Raw genomic sequence first — 18,170 nt, 5'->3', positions numbered from 1 at the left:
GTAAGTACATAGTTCCGAAGAATCTCGAGTTAGACACACCACCAGCATCGTGGGTCCCGATGATCCCTGCCTCCCCTGTTTAACGGCGGCTGCGAATTCTCTAGTTCTGGGCCAGATTTTTATTTTGCCCAAAGTGCCAAGTCATACAGCTAGCCGGAGCAGCACGGCAGGTATCGTAGTGAAGTCCATCTAAGGACGGTTGCTAGCTCATACGAGACTACATATACATATACCCCCAATGACTCTTGCCACAAAATCTAGTACTACCTCAATTCTCATCCGAACAGACCTTCATCTCTCATTCATCCAGCCCAGGTCGCGTGCTGCGATTCGCGAATCCTCAATATGAGTAACACCAAAGAGTCGGGCGTCTTGTCAGACGACGTCCACATCCCCAAAGATGGCACAATCTCCCCCTCAACAGATCGTGAAGAGCCTCAAATTTCTTCTGTCGGGGAGATCCTACAATCCCAAGGTGTCACTCGCATGGAGGCAGTCTACCGCGAAGCCAAACAGAACCGCATCTCCCTCTACCTCGTCGGACTTTCCGTCCTCGTCTGCGCCTGGGCCTACTCCCTTGATAGCTCGACAACCTCCTACTACAGCATCGACGCCTCGTCCTACTACAAACAGCACTCAACCGTACTATCGACCCTCTCGATCGCCACGAGCATTATCTCGGCTGTCTCGAAGCCCTTCATTGCCAAGATTTCTGACATCACATCACGCCCGTACACTTACATCGTCACTCTGCTTTTCTACGTCATCGGATACGTTATCGCCGCCTCGAGCACATCAATCTCAGCCTACGTCGTGGGCGAAGTCTTCGTCTCAATTGGTTCTTCCGGCCTCGACCTCACCAACGATATCATCGTCGCTGACCTTACCCCCTTGGAATGGCGTGGCTTCGTCAGCTCTTTGCTCTCGGCCCCCTTTATCGTCAACACCTGGTTCGCCGGCAAGATAGTTGACGCGATGCAAGCTCGGAATCAATGGAGATGGGGGTATGGCATGTTTGCCATCATCATGCCCGCCGCTCTCGGCCCTGCGATCGCAACGCTATTGTACCTCGACAGGAAGGCGAAAAAGGACGGCATCGTCAACCTCGCCTCTTCGAATGCGGCGCGGCGTGCTGCGAGAGAGATGGCTGATGAGAAGGGGTATGATGGACCGCGTGGTGCTATTGTGGCTCCAGCCGCTGACCCTGCTGGCACTTGGATGGAAGGCCTCAAGCGCAACTTGGTCGAGATCGATGCGCTTGGTCTGATACTCTTGGGCTTCGGCTGGAGTTTGCTGCTCTTGCCATTCAGTCTCAAGACCTATGCCGAACATGGTTGGAGAAATCAGTCGCTCATTGCCATGATGGCAGTGGGAGGCATCTTGCTCATTGCTTATGTGGTTTATGAGATCAAGTGGGCCAAAGTACCAAGCGCACCTCGTAGACTGGTCATGAACAAGACATTCTTGATGGCCATTGTCATCGACTCTTTCTATATGTGTAAGTACCAGCCGCGAGTCCCTTTTGGAGATCAATTATGTTCATTTTGCTAACAACATCACTCAGTGGCTGGCAACATGCGCGGATTGTACTGGTCATCTTACGTCTATATTGCGAAGCCTTGGTCCTCGCAAGATTGGGTGTACTACAACAACACGCTAACACTTGCGCTCTGCATCTTTGGCATGGTCGCAGGTCTGCTTCAGCGGTGGACTCACCGTTACAAGATGCTGCAGATTTTCGGCCTCTGCATCAAGATCATCGGGATAGGCATCATGATCGATGGCCCTCGAGCCACCAACTCCACCGCCCCGATGGTCATCTCACTGATCATGGTCGGTGCTGGCGGTGCGTTCTCGGTCGTCGGCTCTCGTGTTGCATCTCAGGCTTCCGTGCCGCACCAAGACGTTGCGCTAGCCATCGCCTTGCTTTCCCTATGGTCAAAGATTGGCAGCTCCATCGGCAGTGCCATTGTTGCTGTCATCTGGGCTGACAAGATGCCCAAGCTCTTGCGCGAATACCTCCCCGCAACCGCGACTGACAAGGACGTCAAAACCCTGTTCGGTAGCGTCCGCACTATTCGCACCAAGTACGCCTTCGATGACCCGATGAGACAGGGCGCTATCGAGGCGTACCGTCGCACCTTGTACTACTGCCTGGTGCCAGCTTTAGCTCTCGCATTCGTTCCCCTTATTGCTGCGCTCTTCCAGACCAACTTCTATCTGGGTAAGCAGCAAAACGCTGTCACCAACGTTGGAAACGATGGCCAAGTTTTGAAAGAGGAAGACCGCAACCCGGAGGCTTTACCGCCACCAAAAAACAAGACGGAGGCTTTCTTGAGGTTCTGGGCTGGACACAAATGATGACAATGCGCCTGTAGGGATTCTCATAACTGAGGCTATGAGACTGTATGGAAATCATCCCGAATATTATTCTTCCGCCCACGAAACCACAATTCAATACTTCAGATGTTCAATCAGATGTGGAAAAGCTGCTTCCCAATGTGCTCCAATACTTGAGCCGTTGGAACCCCCTGTTATTTGTGCTGTTTCCCGAACCCTTGTCAATGTAAGCACGGATAGAGTACCAACGCCAAGTCGCAGACTCTTGCTTCTAGAACATCGGTCTGACACAATCAGCTGCTTTTGTCTCTTGTCTAACAAGGCCAAGCCTTCGCAATAGGTTGCCAAGGACAGAATGCGTGGTCAGAAAGCTTGGGCAAATAGGGCAAGCTCATCTACAATATGCACAAGCGTTGCAGTCGCCCTAGTCTTAAGCGTTGCCAACACGGGCGGGTAGGATTTGACAAATAAACCTTTTCCGCCACTATGGATTGAGTCTTTACTGGAGAGCCTTGATCATTGTCGACCAATCTCATCCAGCCGGTTCTCGCTTGTCCAACTCAAGCTTTCCAACATGGCGCAAATCCTTGCCCTCATTGGGTTATGAAGGCAATTGTGGAGGGGCGCCTTCGCCCGACTAGATCGTTGTGCAACCGCCCACGTGCCGTTCGAAGCTTTGGGGGCGTCCCAGCCGCCCGGCGCTAGCTGCTGTTGTAAAAATGCGCCCGTATCGATGCACAGCAATTGGTGTCTGTTTTACCCAGTCTGCCTAGTCGCCCTGGAATGAAGCGATTTCGGGGCTGAATCGGCGGTTGATCATAAGGCAAAGAGGACGGGAACCTCGCATGACGTGGCCTGGAGTCTCACAAAAGCCCAAGGAGATAAAGCTTGCTCAAGTCCAAAACTACTACCTTCATCTCGAATTTGCATAATAGGAGCCCAACTATACAATGGCATGGTCCTCCAGACCGTAGACGTAAGATCAAGCATTTAGCCTGGCAAGAAAGTCGACGAGTTCTACCCCGCATTCCCCCACGCTCACCCCTGATCTGATCGCCACTCCATCGCCTCCGAGCAAGAGAGGGAGACCGCCAGCCTCGCGATGCCCTCCTTTTTCAAGAGGTCCTCCAAGGCCAAGGAGAAGGAGGCTGAGGAAGAAAAGGCCAAGGCAGACCGCCCAGCAACACCTCCTCCCGCCTACGGCACCGCACCGGACGAGCCTCCGCCCTTCGAGGATCAGCCACCACCATTCGAAGCAAACGGCGGGCCCAATGGGAAGAGGCCTCACACCGAGCAGGATGTCGCCAATCTTACCAGCGCCTTCAACTCACTACGGCTAGGCACCCAGAGAGATCCGGACGTGGACTCCTGCCTCGCGCACCTGAAGCTTCTTTATGCCATTGAGACGCTGAAGGAGGATGTCGGGTACAGCGATGGTCTATGGGACTTGTGGGATTCGCGAGCCGGCCCTAGGGATGGCGATGAAGGTTCCAGCAAGGGAGGTGAGGAGCGAGTGAAGGAAGTGCTGTCAGCGCTGCGCGAAAAGAGGTGGGCGGTCTATCTGGCGCGGGCGGCGGATCGGTATCAGACTTGGTGGAAGACGCTCTCGGGAGGTCGCTTGCGTGAAGCAGAGATGAAGGATTTCGAGACGTGTTCCGACAAGTACTTGAACTTTCCTGACGGGGGCGAGGACTTTCCCTGGACAGTGAATAATCTTCCACCACTAGGTAATTGGTGCATTTGAGTCTGCCGAAGGTTTGGCAAACATCTAACCGTGATCAGATGTCCTGATAATGTTCCATGCGCACATGCTGAATCCCAGAGCGTTTCTGGAGGACACTATGCGCTGGAATCTCCGCGATTTCTGGACGACGGGAATGCCGTGGGCCCAGGTCAATCAAGTCATTGACTCCAAGTTCAACTACGAGGTTTCCGATGTGGCCAAGTCGAACTGGGAAAAGGCAACAGGGCGAGCGTGGAACAACCTCGACGAACCACTGGAGAAGGCAATCGAATGTCCTGCATGCAAACAGACTACTCTTGTGCCTTGGAGCACTTGTGGCTTACCAGAGATTTATAAGGGTCAAGAGTACGTTCAACGATAGGCGAGATTCCATTCGCCCTCGTGGAGTTTGCTGACCTTTTTGTCAAAGGCGCCCAGGTTTGGTCGGAAAAGGGTACGGCGATGGCGACTTCTCTCAACTATGCACAGCAGGCTGCAATACCGTCATCACGCATCGTCTACTCTGCGTTGCCAAGATGATCAATGACGCGGAGCTCTATCTCAACGAAGGTATAACTCTCCCGAGCACCATCCTAGACCCAAAGGTTGGCATGCCTGTGGCCACCGAGGCAAAGCTCAAGGATGTCACGTACCCCAACAGACTGATTGGGCAAGGGATTTCCGCGCAGCTGCTACGTCTCATCAGTCCCGGTCAAGCAAAGACGCCAACGATGAAGGATGTACGAGACCTGGTCTCTGCTGCACTGGCTGATGACGACGCCTTTGCGAGAATACAAGGGACAAGACCAGCCCCTTATGACAAGAGAGACGGGTCAGGCGGGAGAGTAATCACACGAACGGAACGCTTCCAGAGCCGCAAGATGATGTCGAGGTACTGGGAAAATGCGTCCATCTTCGCGCTCGACCTTGTTGGAGCGACGATGCGACAGGGGGTGTTTATTGGCAAGATGTTCAACGTCAGTATCCTGACTGATCCTCCCAGCCCCTGAGAGTGCTAACAAGAGTTCTTTGCAGATCGACTGGCTACACAGCCCCAGTGCGAGAGGTACCATGGATCGGCTTCTTCAGAAGTACCAACGCTTCATGCTCATCATGACCGAGTATCCCATGTCTTTTACGGTACCTACGCTGGATGTGGACCTTGCCTGGCATACTCACCAGTTGGCCCCGAGAGCGTACTACAAGTTTTCAACATACAACACCGCCATGAGTACCAGCAAGGAGGCCAAGTTCATTGACCATAATGACAAGATCGACGAAGACCAGCTGTCCAACTCGTTCGAGTTGACTAGCAAGACTTACTTGGAGAAGTTCAACGAGGTCTACTCGGAATGCACATGCTGGTACTGCGAAGGTCTGTTCAATGCTCCTCAGAGTGGCTTGATCCATCCCGTTTCATAATCAAGAACTCTTGCTAACGATGCTGAACAGCTGTACGCGCAAAGATCACAATCGACAGCTCCTCCGTCTTTGGCAAAAGCAAGCCACAAAAAGGTATTTCAATGAACAGCACCCCTGCGCAAGGTCCAAGATACTGACACCCCTACCTCCAGCCATCGACAGTTTCGACAAAGCAACAGCCTCGCAGGTCTGCACCCCATCCAACTCGGTCCACATCTCTGCCCACAACTCCGTTCGCACAGACGGATCCGCTACTCACAACATAGCGCATCGCCAGCTCCGCGCAGCTTGGAGGATGCGTCTCGACGACGCCTACGAGCGAGCAAAGAAGCGCGCAGCAAAGCGAGGAAGGACGCTGCCACCGAAAGAGGAGTTCTACAACAACTGGGGCAAGACGCACCATAGAGATAGTCCCTACAACTATCCCGCGTACCTCATTGGAGGGGTCTATCCTGCTGGGAACCCTGGTGTCCTTCATGGGTCTTGGGCCGACTGCGCTCAGGGACTATGCGGCTCGAACGATATCGCTGCTGGGGGATGTGGCGGCCCTGGTGGTTGTACCAATATGGCTGTAAGTCGTTTATCTTCATGCATCTCTCAAGTTGAGTGTCTAATATGGTGGTCTGATCTCAGGGGTACTGGTCTGGAGCAAGTCGCCAACTCGGCGGTAAGTATTTCTTCATTCTCGTCGCCTTCTTCATTACAAGCTCTGACGTCTCTCAATCGACAGGCTGCGCTCCTGGAGCGGGAATAGTGGGCATGGGTTCGGGTGGAGGATGCGGCGGTGGTGGTGGTGGATGTGGTGGTGGCGGCGGTTAAGCTAGATCTCACACGAAGTCAAGCTTCATTGTCTTGATCTACGTTATCTCATTACTTACTATAGCTCAAGCCGTTATAGTGACAATCTATTTGACCATGTCACACTAGTCGCCCTTCTCTGTATAGTGCTATTAATTAACATAACCGACGTTCGACCATAACAATGATGGCAGAGGAAACAACACAACATAGTTCCAATGAGAATTACAAAAAAAGATTGATGGTCAATTGACCAGAGGGTGTTTCCACATATTTATCAGGCACTTAGTACCGAAACCGGATCTCAAACGCCCGCAGCATCTGAGGCTTTGGGCACAAGAAACCACTGCCAAAGGTCGCACTTTGGTCAAATGTCACTCTGTCTTAAATACGTCCAGTGGTTTCGGTAGTTTTTGCGCGACGACCGAGAATCGAACTGGGGAGTATCGATTTCTGTTAGATAGATAGCCAAGAGATTCACCTCTCAGCCACCTGGCCGCCCTGATGGAAGAACGAGGACCTTTTCATAATGAAGTAGGTCACGCGGGCGTCAGGAGGTGAAGGGAAGGAGCGAGGGTGAAAGGGGTGGGTCAAAAAGGTGAAGTGAATCACATCTTTCTCTCTCTGCTAGCGCGTGGCGGGCGGTGAGACGCGAGGTGGTTTGTTGACGCGCACCTGCACTCTATGGTGATACTTCACTCTCACCGACCTTCACCGAGGGCGGCTGTCTTTCATGATTCTCAACCTACCCAACCTTACTATCTCAAATTTTCACTACTACAACCACAGCAGACCTTTCTTCGATGCCCTTTTTATCCACACTCATCATCACGACTTGTCATCCACTTCTGCACTTTATCCCATCTCTGGATCTCGTCCGAATTCTCATCTGACACAATCACGTTCTCTCGTCTCTTGACAATGTAAGTTGAGTGATTCCATCTCTTCTAACTATCATATCTCTAACTTCACACAAAGCTTCACGATGTCTCAGTCGCAGTTGCCCATCATTCAGCCAGCTGTTGATAGCTCAGGCGACCAGGAGAACAAGCAGAAAAACAAGCCCAAGCCCAAGACCTTGAAGAAGGTGCTTCCTTCCGGCCCAGGCTTCCAGATGTACCAGAACGCAGCCGGAGAGGAGCTCAAGATCCTCGAGGATGTGAACGAGGGCATGGCCTTCAAGACTGCTCTTCGCGCCGTCTCCCCCAATTTGGAGAAGAAGGCCATCGACAAAGCCATTGCCCAGGTCTTCATGAACGCCGACAGACTTTCATCTCACAAAGCCCACATTACCGAGACCATCTCGGGTCTCCTTCTTCTTGCCGCCAAGGAAACGGATTGGATCATTGCCGCCAAGAAAGAGATGAAGCCCACCGTCGCTGCCAAGGTCCTGACGGCCCTTTACGAGGGTCGAAGAATCGCCGTCAAGTTCTCCCGCTACCAACAACACCCGATCGAGAAGTACGAGGACGAGACTACGACTGCTCTCGCCATCGACAGGTTCCGCAACGAGAAGCCCTGCGACGAGCCCGAGGAGATCTTTGCCGACTTCACCGATGAGCAGCGCAAGAAGATGATGGGCAAGATCATCCGACGTGAGAAGGCCGACTGGGATGGAGCGCACGTGGATGAAGACAGTGACACCGAGATGGGTTTGGACGACGCCAAGGACTTTTAGGAGGCGCAGAAGGCAGCCCAGGCGGAGCTTCATGGGGCCCTCGAGCAGAAGATGAAGGAACTCGGAATCGCGGGCACCGCTGGTTTCCTGGCTTAGATAACGAATGAAGGCCCCTTTCCATCGTATCGAAACCAATGAGATCAACAAGCAAGACCCAGGTTTCCTCGTCATTTCTCTTGCCTAGGTAGTTAGGTGAGAGTAAGCCGGAGGCCTAATGAGAAGCATATTGGTAGGGGTGAAGGAGACGAGGCCATACCACAAATACTGGCGGCAAGCAGGTCTATTAAAATTGAGGAATGGCTTTCAGAATGTCAGTTGCTTATTACAGCGGCGCAAAGATCATGTCTACCGAGATCCCTTTTCTTTCTAGGGTTCAAGTGTACAAAATACTACCATTGGATTTCGCCGAGTAACACTACGACAAAGCAAACGTCAATGAATCTTCTTCCTTATCCTACATTTCGCCCGTAATGAATCTCCTTGCCTCGATACTCTCTGCATCTAACGCCTATGATAGCTAATTCTTCTTGCCTCCCTTCCCCTTTGATGCCGCCGCTGAAGCCGCATACAGTCGGTCTTGGACTGAATCAGTGTTCTGAATGAAGATATCCAACTGAGGAGCTGGTGAAGGCTTGGGGGGTGCAGGTGTGCTTTGTTTCATGTAAGCCACTTAGCAGTAAGTATATCTTTGAAGATGAACTTGCGAGCTGGGCATTTTGACTCTCGAGTCTCTAACAGACTCCTCTGTAGTGTGGAGGGTAATGTTCAGATCTTGATGATGTGTGGCCAGCAGTTTGACCTTTGTTCAAAAGTATGTCACTCAAGTAGTAGATTATGGCTTGGGTACTGGTCTCGGATCGTATTTTTCTTTGCTCTTCTCTCTAGTACTATCCGCTCCCTCGTGGGACTTTGGCGGGTATTTATAATTGCTAGAATTTGCATCTTCCGCCCCGAAAGACCAAGGTCTCTCAAGTTCTCTCCAAAGCTTCTGGTCTCTCATTTGATCTACAAGATGGCTTACGAACTAATTCCTAATCGCTGATCAGCTGGTCATCTTCAAGCATCGTGTGTGATACAACCCCACTGAAACACAACCTCCTCCCGTCGCTCAACTCCACTCTTCTGCGGCCGGAACAAGCCCAAACCGCCGAGCACGACCGGCCCCGTTCTGCCGCCTCCAACCGCCAGCTACACGGGGGTACGTAGCCAACCACAACGTCCCAGACCCCGGTCCTTGAGGCTCTGCTACTGTCTCCATGAGTTGGCGCGCCGCTCCATGTTCCCATCACTCTACCATCATCCCTGCGGCGGTTGGCTATTCTGCAGCTTCCCCCACCCCCTTCGTCCCGCCTAGTACATGATAGGCGCCATGAGCCGGCACGAGGACGGGCGGTAGACGGCTCGGGTGCAGATGCTCTTCGGCTAATGTCTTTCACGACTACACAGTATTATCAGGCTCTCGCCTTTTTTCACTGCTTTCTAGGGTATCATCCAGTACTCCTCCTTCTTCTGACCTCCATGTCAGCTACCTCGTCCGAGTCTTATCCACTTGCTCCCTCCGTCCTCACTTTGAGTCTAACGCATGTCAAGGACCCTACTCTCAGAGACACGTATGCAACCTCCTTGGACACCTGAAAATTGCATGAGATGGTGCAACAGAAGCCATGCATGTGGTAATGAACGACTAAAGTCGACGGATAATTCATCATACTCCGAGTTGGCATCACTGAGCATGTGTGCTTGGGCCTTGAGTCATGAATTCGATGCAAAAAATAGTAATTACTATTGCTGGATTACTGAGCGATATCATCCGCTCCGCGGTCATCTCTTCGATACATCATAGTCCCTTGCTCATGACTAGCAGATCTCAATCTCAAGGGCAGACAGAATAGGGTGACATGTTCCAACTCCAAAACAAGAGGGTATCAGAAAATTCCACATTGTTTCCCTACTTCCTGATCTCAGTTAGGTCCATGCTGGGAGCTCGCCACGGAACCTCCAACCTGTCGTGCTCACTTTTTCGCACCTCCCATGGCAATGTACTCAGTCACGCTGGTGGTGTTGATGTAGTCACCAAGCGGGGTTTGTTCAGATCCCCTATCATTAGTTTAGTTGGTATTCTCTCAAAGCGTGTCAAGTCGTCTCAATATATCATGGAGGAGCATACTCAGGCATGATGAAAGAAGGGTGAATCAAGAGTTGGTATCAGACTTGGGTGGTGGCTCGGCCACGGAACTTGCGAAGTATTTTGAATGAGATTGGAAGTTTGTACGTTTCAAGAAGCCCAGCTTCGGGTAGTTTGGTATGGTTTGCAGTGAAACTATGCCTGTCGAGATGGGAGACATCTCCGGTATTTATAACTTCACTTTCCGAGCAGCATCTCCAAGACAGATGGGTCACTCTTGTCTCTTTTGGATCTGATTTGATACTCATTTTCATGCAGTTCATCAGGCAGCATGGCATAGCTTACGAGCCAATTCCTAATCTATGGACCCGGTCATCTGCTCCCTCCACAAAGCACGCGTTACGTTCCACTCTCGGAGGGTATAGATGCTAGTTCACCCCCTCCCGCGGCCGCACCTGAGACCCTCAAGCCCGCAAGCGACCTCCTCCACATGCCGTTCCACCCGCCGCAAACCGCCAGACGGTCCGTACGGGAGAGGGATGGATCCATAAGATTGTCCAACCACACCGCTCGAGATCCTGTGAGCTTTGCGGCTCTGCCCATATGTCGTAGCTTGAAGACTGTCCCTCTATACCTCGAAGAGTCGAATCCTTCTCTCGGTGCCGGAGTCCTGATTGGCTCATCGATACATCTTACCAGCCCTCTCCCACCCTTCGGATGAAGCTGCGATAGGCGTAGGTGCCACGGGTAATCGATCGGCTCATGGGAACATGAGAACAACGGAACTCGGGTAAGGGAAGACGGGAAAGGTGACTGACTATCCTTGCAACGACACCATAGTATCAGCCCTTCGACCTTCCTTGCACAGCAGTTTAGCGCTAAAATCCCTGGTCCCCCTCCATCTGCACTCTCTTTCTCTCTCTCCCTCTTCCTCATCTTGACCAAATGCCATGCCCCGGCAGGATATACTAATCCAGCATAGATCCGCTGTTGCTTCTATGGCCGACATGCATGCTTCCTGCAGCCGCACCAACAACGATTCCGAACCTTCCAATCAAGAAGTCAGATCCATGCAAGAAAGAGGGGTTCTCCAGGATAATTATGTGCTTTTACTTTTCCTGCCATGGTTTTCTTTCCCATCAATTTTCAAGGGCACATACAGGGCGCCTGGTACGATGTGGTACCAGCCTGCGAGCCACTACCCGTTGCTGAGTATTATCCCTATAAGGTCAACTCTGTACGACACGAGTTTCCCTCGGACAGGCTGTTCGAAGGAACGTGTTACCATGCAGTGCAGCTTGCGGAGGTGGGTGAGGTAAGTAAAGTAGGTGAACTTGGTGTTGGCTCGGCAAGTGCGAACTCGACATCGGCGAGCCGATGATCTGCGATGAAGAGTGACAGTTACCTCACCTACCTTGTGCAGGGATATGGTTACTTCAGATGCCAAAGACAGCAGAATACACGAAAAGACCAATGGCTCCGGTTGAAAGACTGGTTTTAGATGTTTGATTCCAAAGGCCTAGATTCGATCGAGAGAACCGGTGTGACAATGCGGGACGAACAGCTGGCCAAAGACCCAATATGCGATCCATGATATACGATTGGGCGCAAACTAGGGTCGGCGCTGCTTCTGGGGAGAATGTCTGCTTGGCTTACCGTCTCGAATTAACAGCCGAACGGAACTGTGATCAAATCATCAAAGAAAACGGCAGGACTCAACGTCATGATGGTATGATCTGCGTCCACGAGACCGAAGCCATCCGGGGAGATAGTCGTTCCCGATGCCACGTATGAAGAGGAGGGGGAAGAAAGCCACAAGATAATGGCCGTATGGCGTTTCTTTGGCGACCACGAAGTGACGATAGACGGACGAGGATCAAGGATGAAGTGGAGGGCGCCAGCGCCAGCGCGTGCGCGATGCAAGTTTAAGCGGTGACAGACTCTCGCGGTCTCCGAGGTCAGAGCCTCATGTTCGGGTACGAGACCAGTCGTCGAAGGTGAAGGATGTTTACGCATAAACATTGCGTATATCGCGTGGGGGAGCATTGCTGACGGGCTTGACATCGGTTCGATGTGTGAGAGAACATGAACCAAGAATGAGCATCATGGGAAACACATGTCCTACCTTCCCCACGACTGGCAGATCTCTGTGCGAGACACCAGTAAACTAGGTTTGAGCTTACCTCGAGCTTGTTCACAAGCACGGCTTAAGCGGAGTTATGCTATCAGATCATAGTATCTTGAGCCAATGATCGATCAACAGGCCAAGTTGGGGAGGGTGGTGTAATACCGGCTCCTTCTTGATAGGTATAAGGGGGGAAGAAGAAGGATGGATGGCCAGGATGAAGGCCGCATTCACTGCGGCCCCAGAGGCTAGGAGACCAGGATCATTCTGCGTTCACCTTGGTTCCAACGCTCCTAGGATGCCTGCACTGCTGTATGTGGGGTTGCGTGTCCTTGAGCTCGGAGCAAACCACCTCTTTGAGGGTGAGGCTCTGCTAGGAGGCTCACCCTTTGGGCCGAGGAGTTCTCGGGGAGGATCGCATCCCCCAGATCCAGGCGCCTTCGACTCTCTCTCAGACTAATTTTGCTATGCAGAGGTGGTTCGCCTGGCAGGGCAGAGGAGGGGGAGGGTGTGACCGCTGCCCTGACTCGAGAACTCCTGCAACGGGTGTCCCTGGATGCCTTATTTTCTGCACAATAACTAATGCCCTTTTGCTGTCGACCATTTGGGATACATCAGATCTCATTCTTCTCATCGTTGAAAGCATTTTTTTAAGGTTTTGAACGGTGGTGTGTGGTGGTAGAATGCCACAAAAAAAAACCGCTGACCAGAGTCCTGGGTGAAGAGTGAGATGACTATGCGGGTGCAACACCACGAGTTGTTGTCTCTCTCTTCTGACATGTTCAGCGTCAGACCATAATCACACGATCCTGAAGCCAGGTTAGGGAACAGCTTCTCATTCAGCAACTAACCAGTACCTCTAGGCTCTACGATCATCGACCGTTGACGACGACGACGACGACGACGACCACAGCTTCAAAGCTTATGTCTCCCCTCGCTCTCCTCCTCCGCCTCCCTAGCCCTCTTCGCCTCCTTCTCCTCCCTCAACACCTCCTCGCGACCCCTCACCTCGACCTTGCGCGGACCGTCCCTCGTAAACTTGACCAACACAACCCTCTCCCAATCGCCTCCGCGGCCCGACCCCTTGAGCTCGGGACCAGGCTTATCAAGCCCGAGCACGATACGATTATCCCCCTCGCGAATGAACAAGTTATGCGGGCTCATCACCTTGTGCGCCCACGGAATCTCAGACGAAGGCTGCTTCCAACCTGCTTCGGTAACGGCGGTAGGCGCTCTGTGAAGGAAATCCAGCAGGCCCCGCCTCTGCGACGCAAAGTACGCGTCGCCATGGCCCTTGCCGGGCGCCGGGGACGGTGCCGCCGCCTTGCAGAACTTTGAGACCAGGTACAGGAGGTAATACTGCGGCGGGAAGAGGATGATCTCGCCCTTGTCGGCGCGGTAGAGCCAGGTCCACGCGTCGTCGAACTTGGCAGCCGTGTGCTCTACGCCGCCGTCCGGGGTCGGCACGATGATTTCGTTCTCGGCGGCGTCGGCGCCGGTTGAGGCCGAGTGCGGGAGCATGTAAATGTACATTTGCGTTGTGAAGCGTTTGGGCACGTTGGTGGGCGTTACCCATCTGGTGAAGGGAATGAGGCGTCCTGTTTGGAAGCGTGAGTGATACTGAATCTTTTGCGTCGTCTTGCGATGAAAGCGCTTGACGTAAATGGTTCGTTACTTACCAACGTCGGGGACGCCGCCCACGCTGTCGACCCATTCGCTAAAGCGCAACTTGCCGCTATGAATCTGCTTGCGAGCCTTCTCTCTTTCCGCCGTGGGAACGTTGACGAGAGTAGACTTGTCATCAGAGCCCTTCCGAGTGGCGAGGAGGATGCCTGTCTCCTCAAAGCACTCACGGATGGCACCTAGCCGATACGCGTGGCCGTCCTCATGCCTTTCACGGGCATCACTTGGCGGGATCTCTCCATCGTGAAATGGATCGAGATTCCCGCCGGGGAATACATGTGCCGATGCGAAGGATGTGGACGTCTTCACCCGGTGCAGCAGAAGGACTTGGTTTGTCGGTGAGAGGAGCAAGATGCTATGGGCCGGGCTGTGTGAGCTGACGCCGAGCCTGCATGTCTAATTATGAGCGGAACTCACCTCGCACTGGGCCGAGGCTCCATAACCTCTCTTTCGCGCTTAGGCGGCGATGAAGAAGATGAACGTTGCTGTGACATGATGATGATATTTGATGCGCCCGCTTGTTGTCGGACGGTGCGTGAAACAGGCGTTGCTATGAGTGACGTGTTTGGCTGGAGATCCCTGCTCGAACTGCGCGTCGCAATCGAACGTGAAAATGAGTGCAATGAGAAGCTTGGGTATCGAATTGACTGTTTCAATGAGTTTCTTAATGAAGAGAGTCTACCTGGATGGGATAATGGTGATAACGAAGGCATTGGGAACCTGGTGGTGACAGTCGATCAGCTCGAGTCGAAGGTCATGAGGTGTCTGGGACAAAGATCACCGACCCGGCGGGGGTTGACGTTTTTGCCGAGGTTCGGTGTGCGCCCTGTGACCGCGCCCTGCTGCTAACTCTCATCAACACTTACAACGCCAGACAGTGCGGCCTAACCGCACATGTCATCTTATTCGGGGAATATCATTTCGAACATCAACGTCTCTCAATCGAATTTATCTTGAATGAAGAATAATCATGTGCTATGAAGGTTGTTGACGAGACGGCGACAGGGGATCATCTCAATCAACACCAGGAAGCTTATTGTGACGACCGTGTCTAACCAATGCAAGACTATTCAATGGGTATCGTAAATGCATAACATAGGCGCCGAATCAGTACCGCTTCCGCTCCTTTCCTCGCAAGCTCTCGCGCCACAGACAGCAAACGCTCTTTGACTCACACCACTGCTTCACTTCCGTTGGCGAGACTTCACCGTCATACCCGACCCGGGATAGCTGTCCGGTGTTGAGCCAACCAGCAAGATCTTCAAGCACAATCGGATCATACATTAGCATCATCTCGTGGAAGGACGGGTTCTTGGGGTCTGTCGTTGGAGGCGACGAGGTCACAGCTTCAGTGATACGCGCGAACAAGACTTCCGATCGCTGGCTTTGGGACGCTGCGAGTGACATTTCTGTATCGTCGCCAATTGACACTGAAGCTTCCTCGGGGGCTGGTGAGAAAGTCGGCTCAGGTGAAGAGCATGGCGATGGTGACAAGGAAAGCGGCCCTTCTGATTCCGAATCTGGGATCTCGATGACCTTTGTCACTTTCGTTTTCTTCCGAGGCGGTGATGCCACTGCCGAAGCCGCCTTCCTAGATGTTTTCGGCTCTTTTGATGCGCCAGACGTTGCTTTCGACTTGCCCTTCTTACTGGCCGTCGAGGGAGTAGCTGTCGTCGACTCGGCATTCTTCCTCGGTCGACCACGGCCTCGTTTGGGAGAAGGTGGTGGCGGCTGAGCGGACGGTGGCGGCTCACTGGAAGGCATTTCAACTTCAGCTTCAGCTTCAACTAGGCTGGTCTTCCGCGGACGACCACGCGGCCTCTTGGGAGAAACGGCGGTTGCTGGTTTCTGTGACTTGGCAGCAGCTTGCGCCTGGGACGTGGTCGTGATGGGGCGGTTCGTGGGAAGCGATGAAAGGGCAGTCCTTTGCTTGCCCACCCAGCACTGGTCTAGAAGTGCAAGCATGGCTTGCCTTCGCTTGACTGGTTTGAATCCGTATGACGAAATCTCTCGCGCAAGTTGGTTGTCAGTGTAGAGACTAAAGTCTGGTTTCGCTATCTCTGGGGCCGTATCCTCCGTCGCTACAGGCTTGGACGCTTCAGAGGCTTGTACTGGCGGTGACTCCAGTGGTGGCAGAGTGCTAGCTTTTTCCACATGGTTTGGTCCAGAACCAGAAGAGACCAACAGCACTTCCACAGACTGAGATGTGATTTCGACTGACCTAGGAGGCGGCGAAGAGGGTAATGCTTGTTTCTGAGTCTGAGGCTTGCCATTCTGATCGGTCTCTTTTCCCAGAAGATCGTCAATATCTGGAAAGGACATGTCCGACAACATGTGAGCCGGTAATGGCGCATTTACTTTCTCTTGTGTAGAAACAATAGGATGTGGCGGCAAGTCGATTGCCATGTCTCTTGCCAGGAGGTCTTCGATATCCGGGAAAGAGACATCTGACGGCATATGAGGTGGCGGGGCCGCCATTGTTTGATCGATTCCAGCATAACCAAAAGGATTGAGGCCATCTGCAACGTGCAGTGCTGTTTGTGGAGTGTCGGCAAGATTGATGACTTCCAAATCCAGCAGCCTGCCATCCTCATCTCTCGCGCCTACGTCCCAAAGCTTTTGCTTGGGTTCTGGTTCAACTTCGTCGCTGTTGATCGGAGTCACGAAATGATCTTCTCTCTTTGAATTTGATGCCTGCAGCGCAGACTGGAGATCCTTGAGGAAAGTAGGCGAGTGTTCACGTGCCAGCTGGCTCGAAGTCCCGAAAACGTAATCTTGCTTCGCAGCTTGTCTGAGGGCTGCAGTTGGTGACAACAGAATGGGTTCAGGTGGAGGAGCCTTTTTTGGTTTCTTTGCTTTGGATGTTCTCTTCTTTCCTTTAGGTTTGGCAGTCTCTTCTCCGTCCTCGACACTCTCGACTGGAGCCGCAGACGGCTGCTCCTGTTCTGTAGCATCTGGAACCGCATAGGCTGCCGTGGCCAGTTCGGTGATTGTACGTGGCTTCTTCCTCGGTGCTTTTACTTTCAAGGGCCCCTTCTGAGGTGGCCCCATTTTTGACGATTCGTTGATGGGCACTGTCTCGATCAACTTCCTCTTCTTCAACACCGGTCTGTCGCCATCGGACGGCTCAGCCGAGGGTCTCTTCAATTCCTCGTCCGGCCGACCAAACTTTTCGAAAAGATTGTCGAACGTTTCCTTCGACGCGGCACGCCCTGGGCTTTTCACAGTCGAGGATAGGAGGTCGATGGCCTGGGAAGATTTCGATCCTGAAGTCATGCCATTGTCGGCTGGCGGCGGTGTCCAGTCCACACGACGTCTTAATGCCGCCTCGAGCTCCAATGGCTCATTGGCATCCTGCTCTGTTTCTGGTGGTGGTAAAGGTGAATCCTCTTTGCCTTCAGACTTGGGCTTCGCAAAGTGGCGACTCTGAACACCACTCTTCTTTGTTGCTGCCTTGGGCTTTGCAGTCTTGGGTTTTTTCTCAGACTTTGCAGCTGGTTTCTTGGGGTTCGCATACTTCTTCCCTGGTGGACTGGCAGACGCATCTTTGATCGGTTTGGAGGGTGAAGGCGGTTGGAACGCCTTTTTCTCAAGAACTTTGACGCCCCTCTTGCGTTTCGGTCTGGGTACGTTCGCAATGGATATCACTGTGACCTCCTCCTCTTCTTGTGGTCGATGTGGCGCAGGTTCATCTCTACATGGCGTCGTCAAGTCAATCGCAGGTTTTTCCCGGCGAAGGAAGCTCGAAGGATTGGCGAAGTGATGGCTCGCATGTGTTGGTGTGGAATTGGCAGCTATGGGGCTTCGTATGGGTGGCTGCTTGGGGAATTGTGACTTGATCTGGTCAAGGGATGGCAAGATCGGTGAAGAGGAGAGTTTATAGGCGTCATGACGGGTGCTTCGAAACGGCGACCCCATCGTGAATCTCGGCGAACCCGTCGTGATGCGCAAAGCGCATGGTTTTGATGCGACTCGCAGCAGATTGAACGGTTCGTGGGTGTGCCGGCGAGAGAAAACAATCGCTTGTGTTATACAGATGACGGAGGCATCAGTTGTTCCCTTGCGAAGTCAGACGGACCGGTGGAGGGAGAGAGGGGCGTATTCGAGTGGCGGTGGCAGTTTAGATGGAATTCACGCCGTCGACTTTGAACATCAACAAAGCACCCGCCAACACGCAGCAGCAGCAGTAGGAAGCGTGGAGTGGAGGGGCCCGAGTTCCAGGCCTAGACGGTTGTGGGTACGTACCGTAAGGTATCTGCAGCAGGGGTCAGAAGGA

The 18,170-nt window shown here is 52.9% G+C and overlaps 5 protein-coding genes across 5 annotated transcripts; 3 read left to right on the top strand and 2 right to left on the bottom strand.

Moving 5' to 3' along the window:
• Nucleotides 1-345: 345 nt before the first annotated feature.
• CCOS01_06359 (uncharacterized protein) lies at nt 346-2,361 on the top strand (the record flags this gene model as incomplete). The annotated part of the gene is made up of 2 exons (XM_060454528.1): nt 346-1,498; nt 1,565-2,361. The coding sequence occupies 2 exons, from the start codon at nt 346-348 to the stop codon at nt 2,359-2,361; spliced, it is 1,950 nt and encodes a 649-aa protein (XP_060314228.1).
• A 1,081-nt stretch (nt 2,362-3,442) lies between these two features.
• CCOS01_06358 (uncharacterized protein) lies at nt 3,443-6,304 on the top strand (the record flags this gene model as incomplete). Its single annotated transcript, XM_060454527.1, has 8 exons — nt 3,443-4,067; nt 4,123-4,429; nt 4,494-5,040; nt 5,099-5,438; nt 5,516-5,578; nt 5,638-6,056; nt 6,119-6,152; nt 6,216-6,304. 8 exons carry the CDS (start codon nt 3,443-3,445, stop codon nt 6,302-6,304), a joined length of 2,424 nt encoding a protein of 807 aa, XP_060314227.1.
• Nucleotides 6,305-7,268: 964 nt separating this feature from the next.
• Nucleotides 7,269-7,961, top strand: CCOS01_06357 (uncharacterized protein; the record flags this gene model as incomplete). Its single annotated transcript, XM_060454526.1, has 1 exon — nt 7,269-7,961. The coding sequence occupies one exon, from the start codon at nt 7,269-7,271 to the stop codon at nt 7,959-7,961; it is 693 nt and encodes a 230-aa protein (XP_060314226.1).
• Nucleotides 7,962-13,126: 5,165 nt separating this feature from the next.
• CCOS01_06356 (NUDIX domain-containing protein) lies at nt 13,127-14,607 on the bottom strand (the record flags this gene model as incomplete). Its single annotated transcript, XM_060454525.1, has 3 exons — nt 13,127-13,809; nt 13,891-14,249; nt 14,312-14,607. The coding sequence occupies 3 exons, from the start codon at nt 14,605-14,607 to the stop codon at nt 13,127-13,129; spliced, it is 1,338 nt and encodes a 445-aa protein (XP_060314225.1).
• Nucleotides 14,608-15,001: 394 nt separating this feature from the next.
• CCOS01_06355 (AT hook domain-containing protein) lies at nt 15,002-17,812 on the bottom strand (the record flags this gene model as incomplete). Its single annotated transcript, XM_060454524.1, has 1 exon — nt 15,002-17,812. One exon carries the CDS (start codon nt 17,810-17,812, stop codon nt 15,002-15,004), a length of 2,811 nt encoding a protein of 936 aa, XP_060314224.1.
• Nucleotides 17,813-18,170: the final 358 nt, after the last annotated feature.

Source organism: Colletotrichum costaricense (assembly GCF_030867565.1).
Source record: "Colletotrichum costaricense strain IMI 309622 chromosome Unknown Scaffold_6.1, whole genome shotgun sequence".
Lineage (NCBI taxonomy): Eukaryota > Fungi > Ascomycota > Sordariomycetes > Glomerellales > Glomerellaceae > Colletotrichum > Colletotrichum costaricense.
The sequence above is the reverse complement of the archived record's forward strand: the minus strand, read 5'-3'. Positions and strand labels throughout refer to the sequence as shown.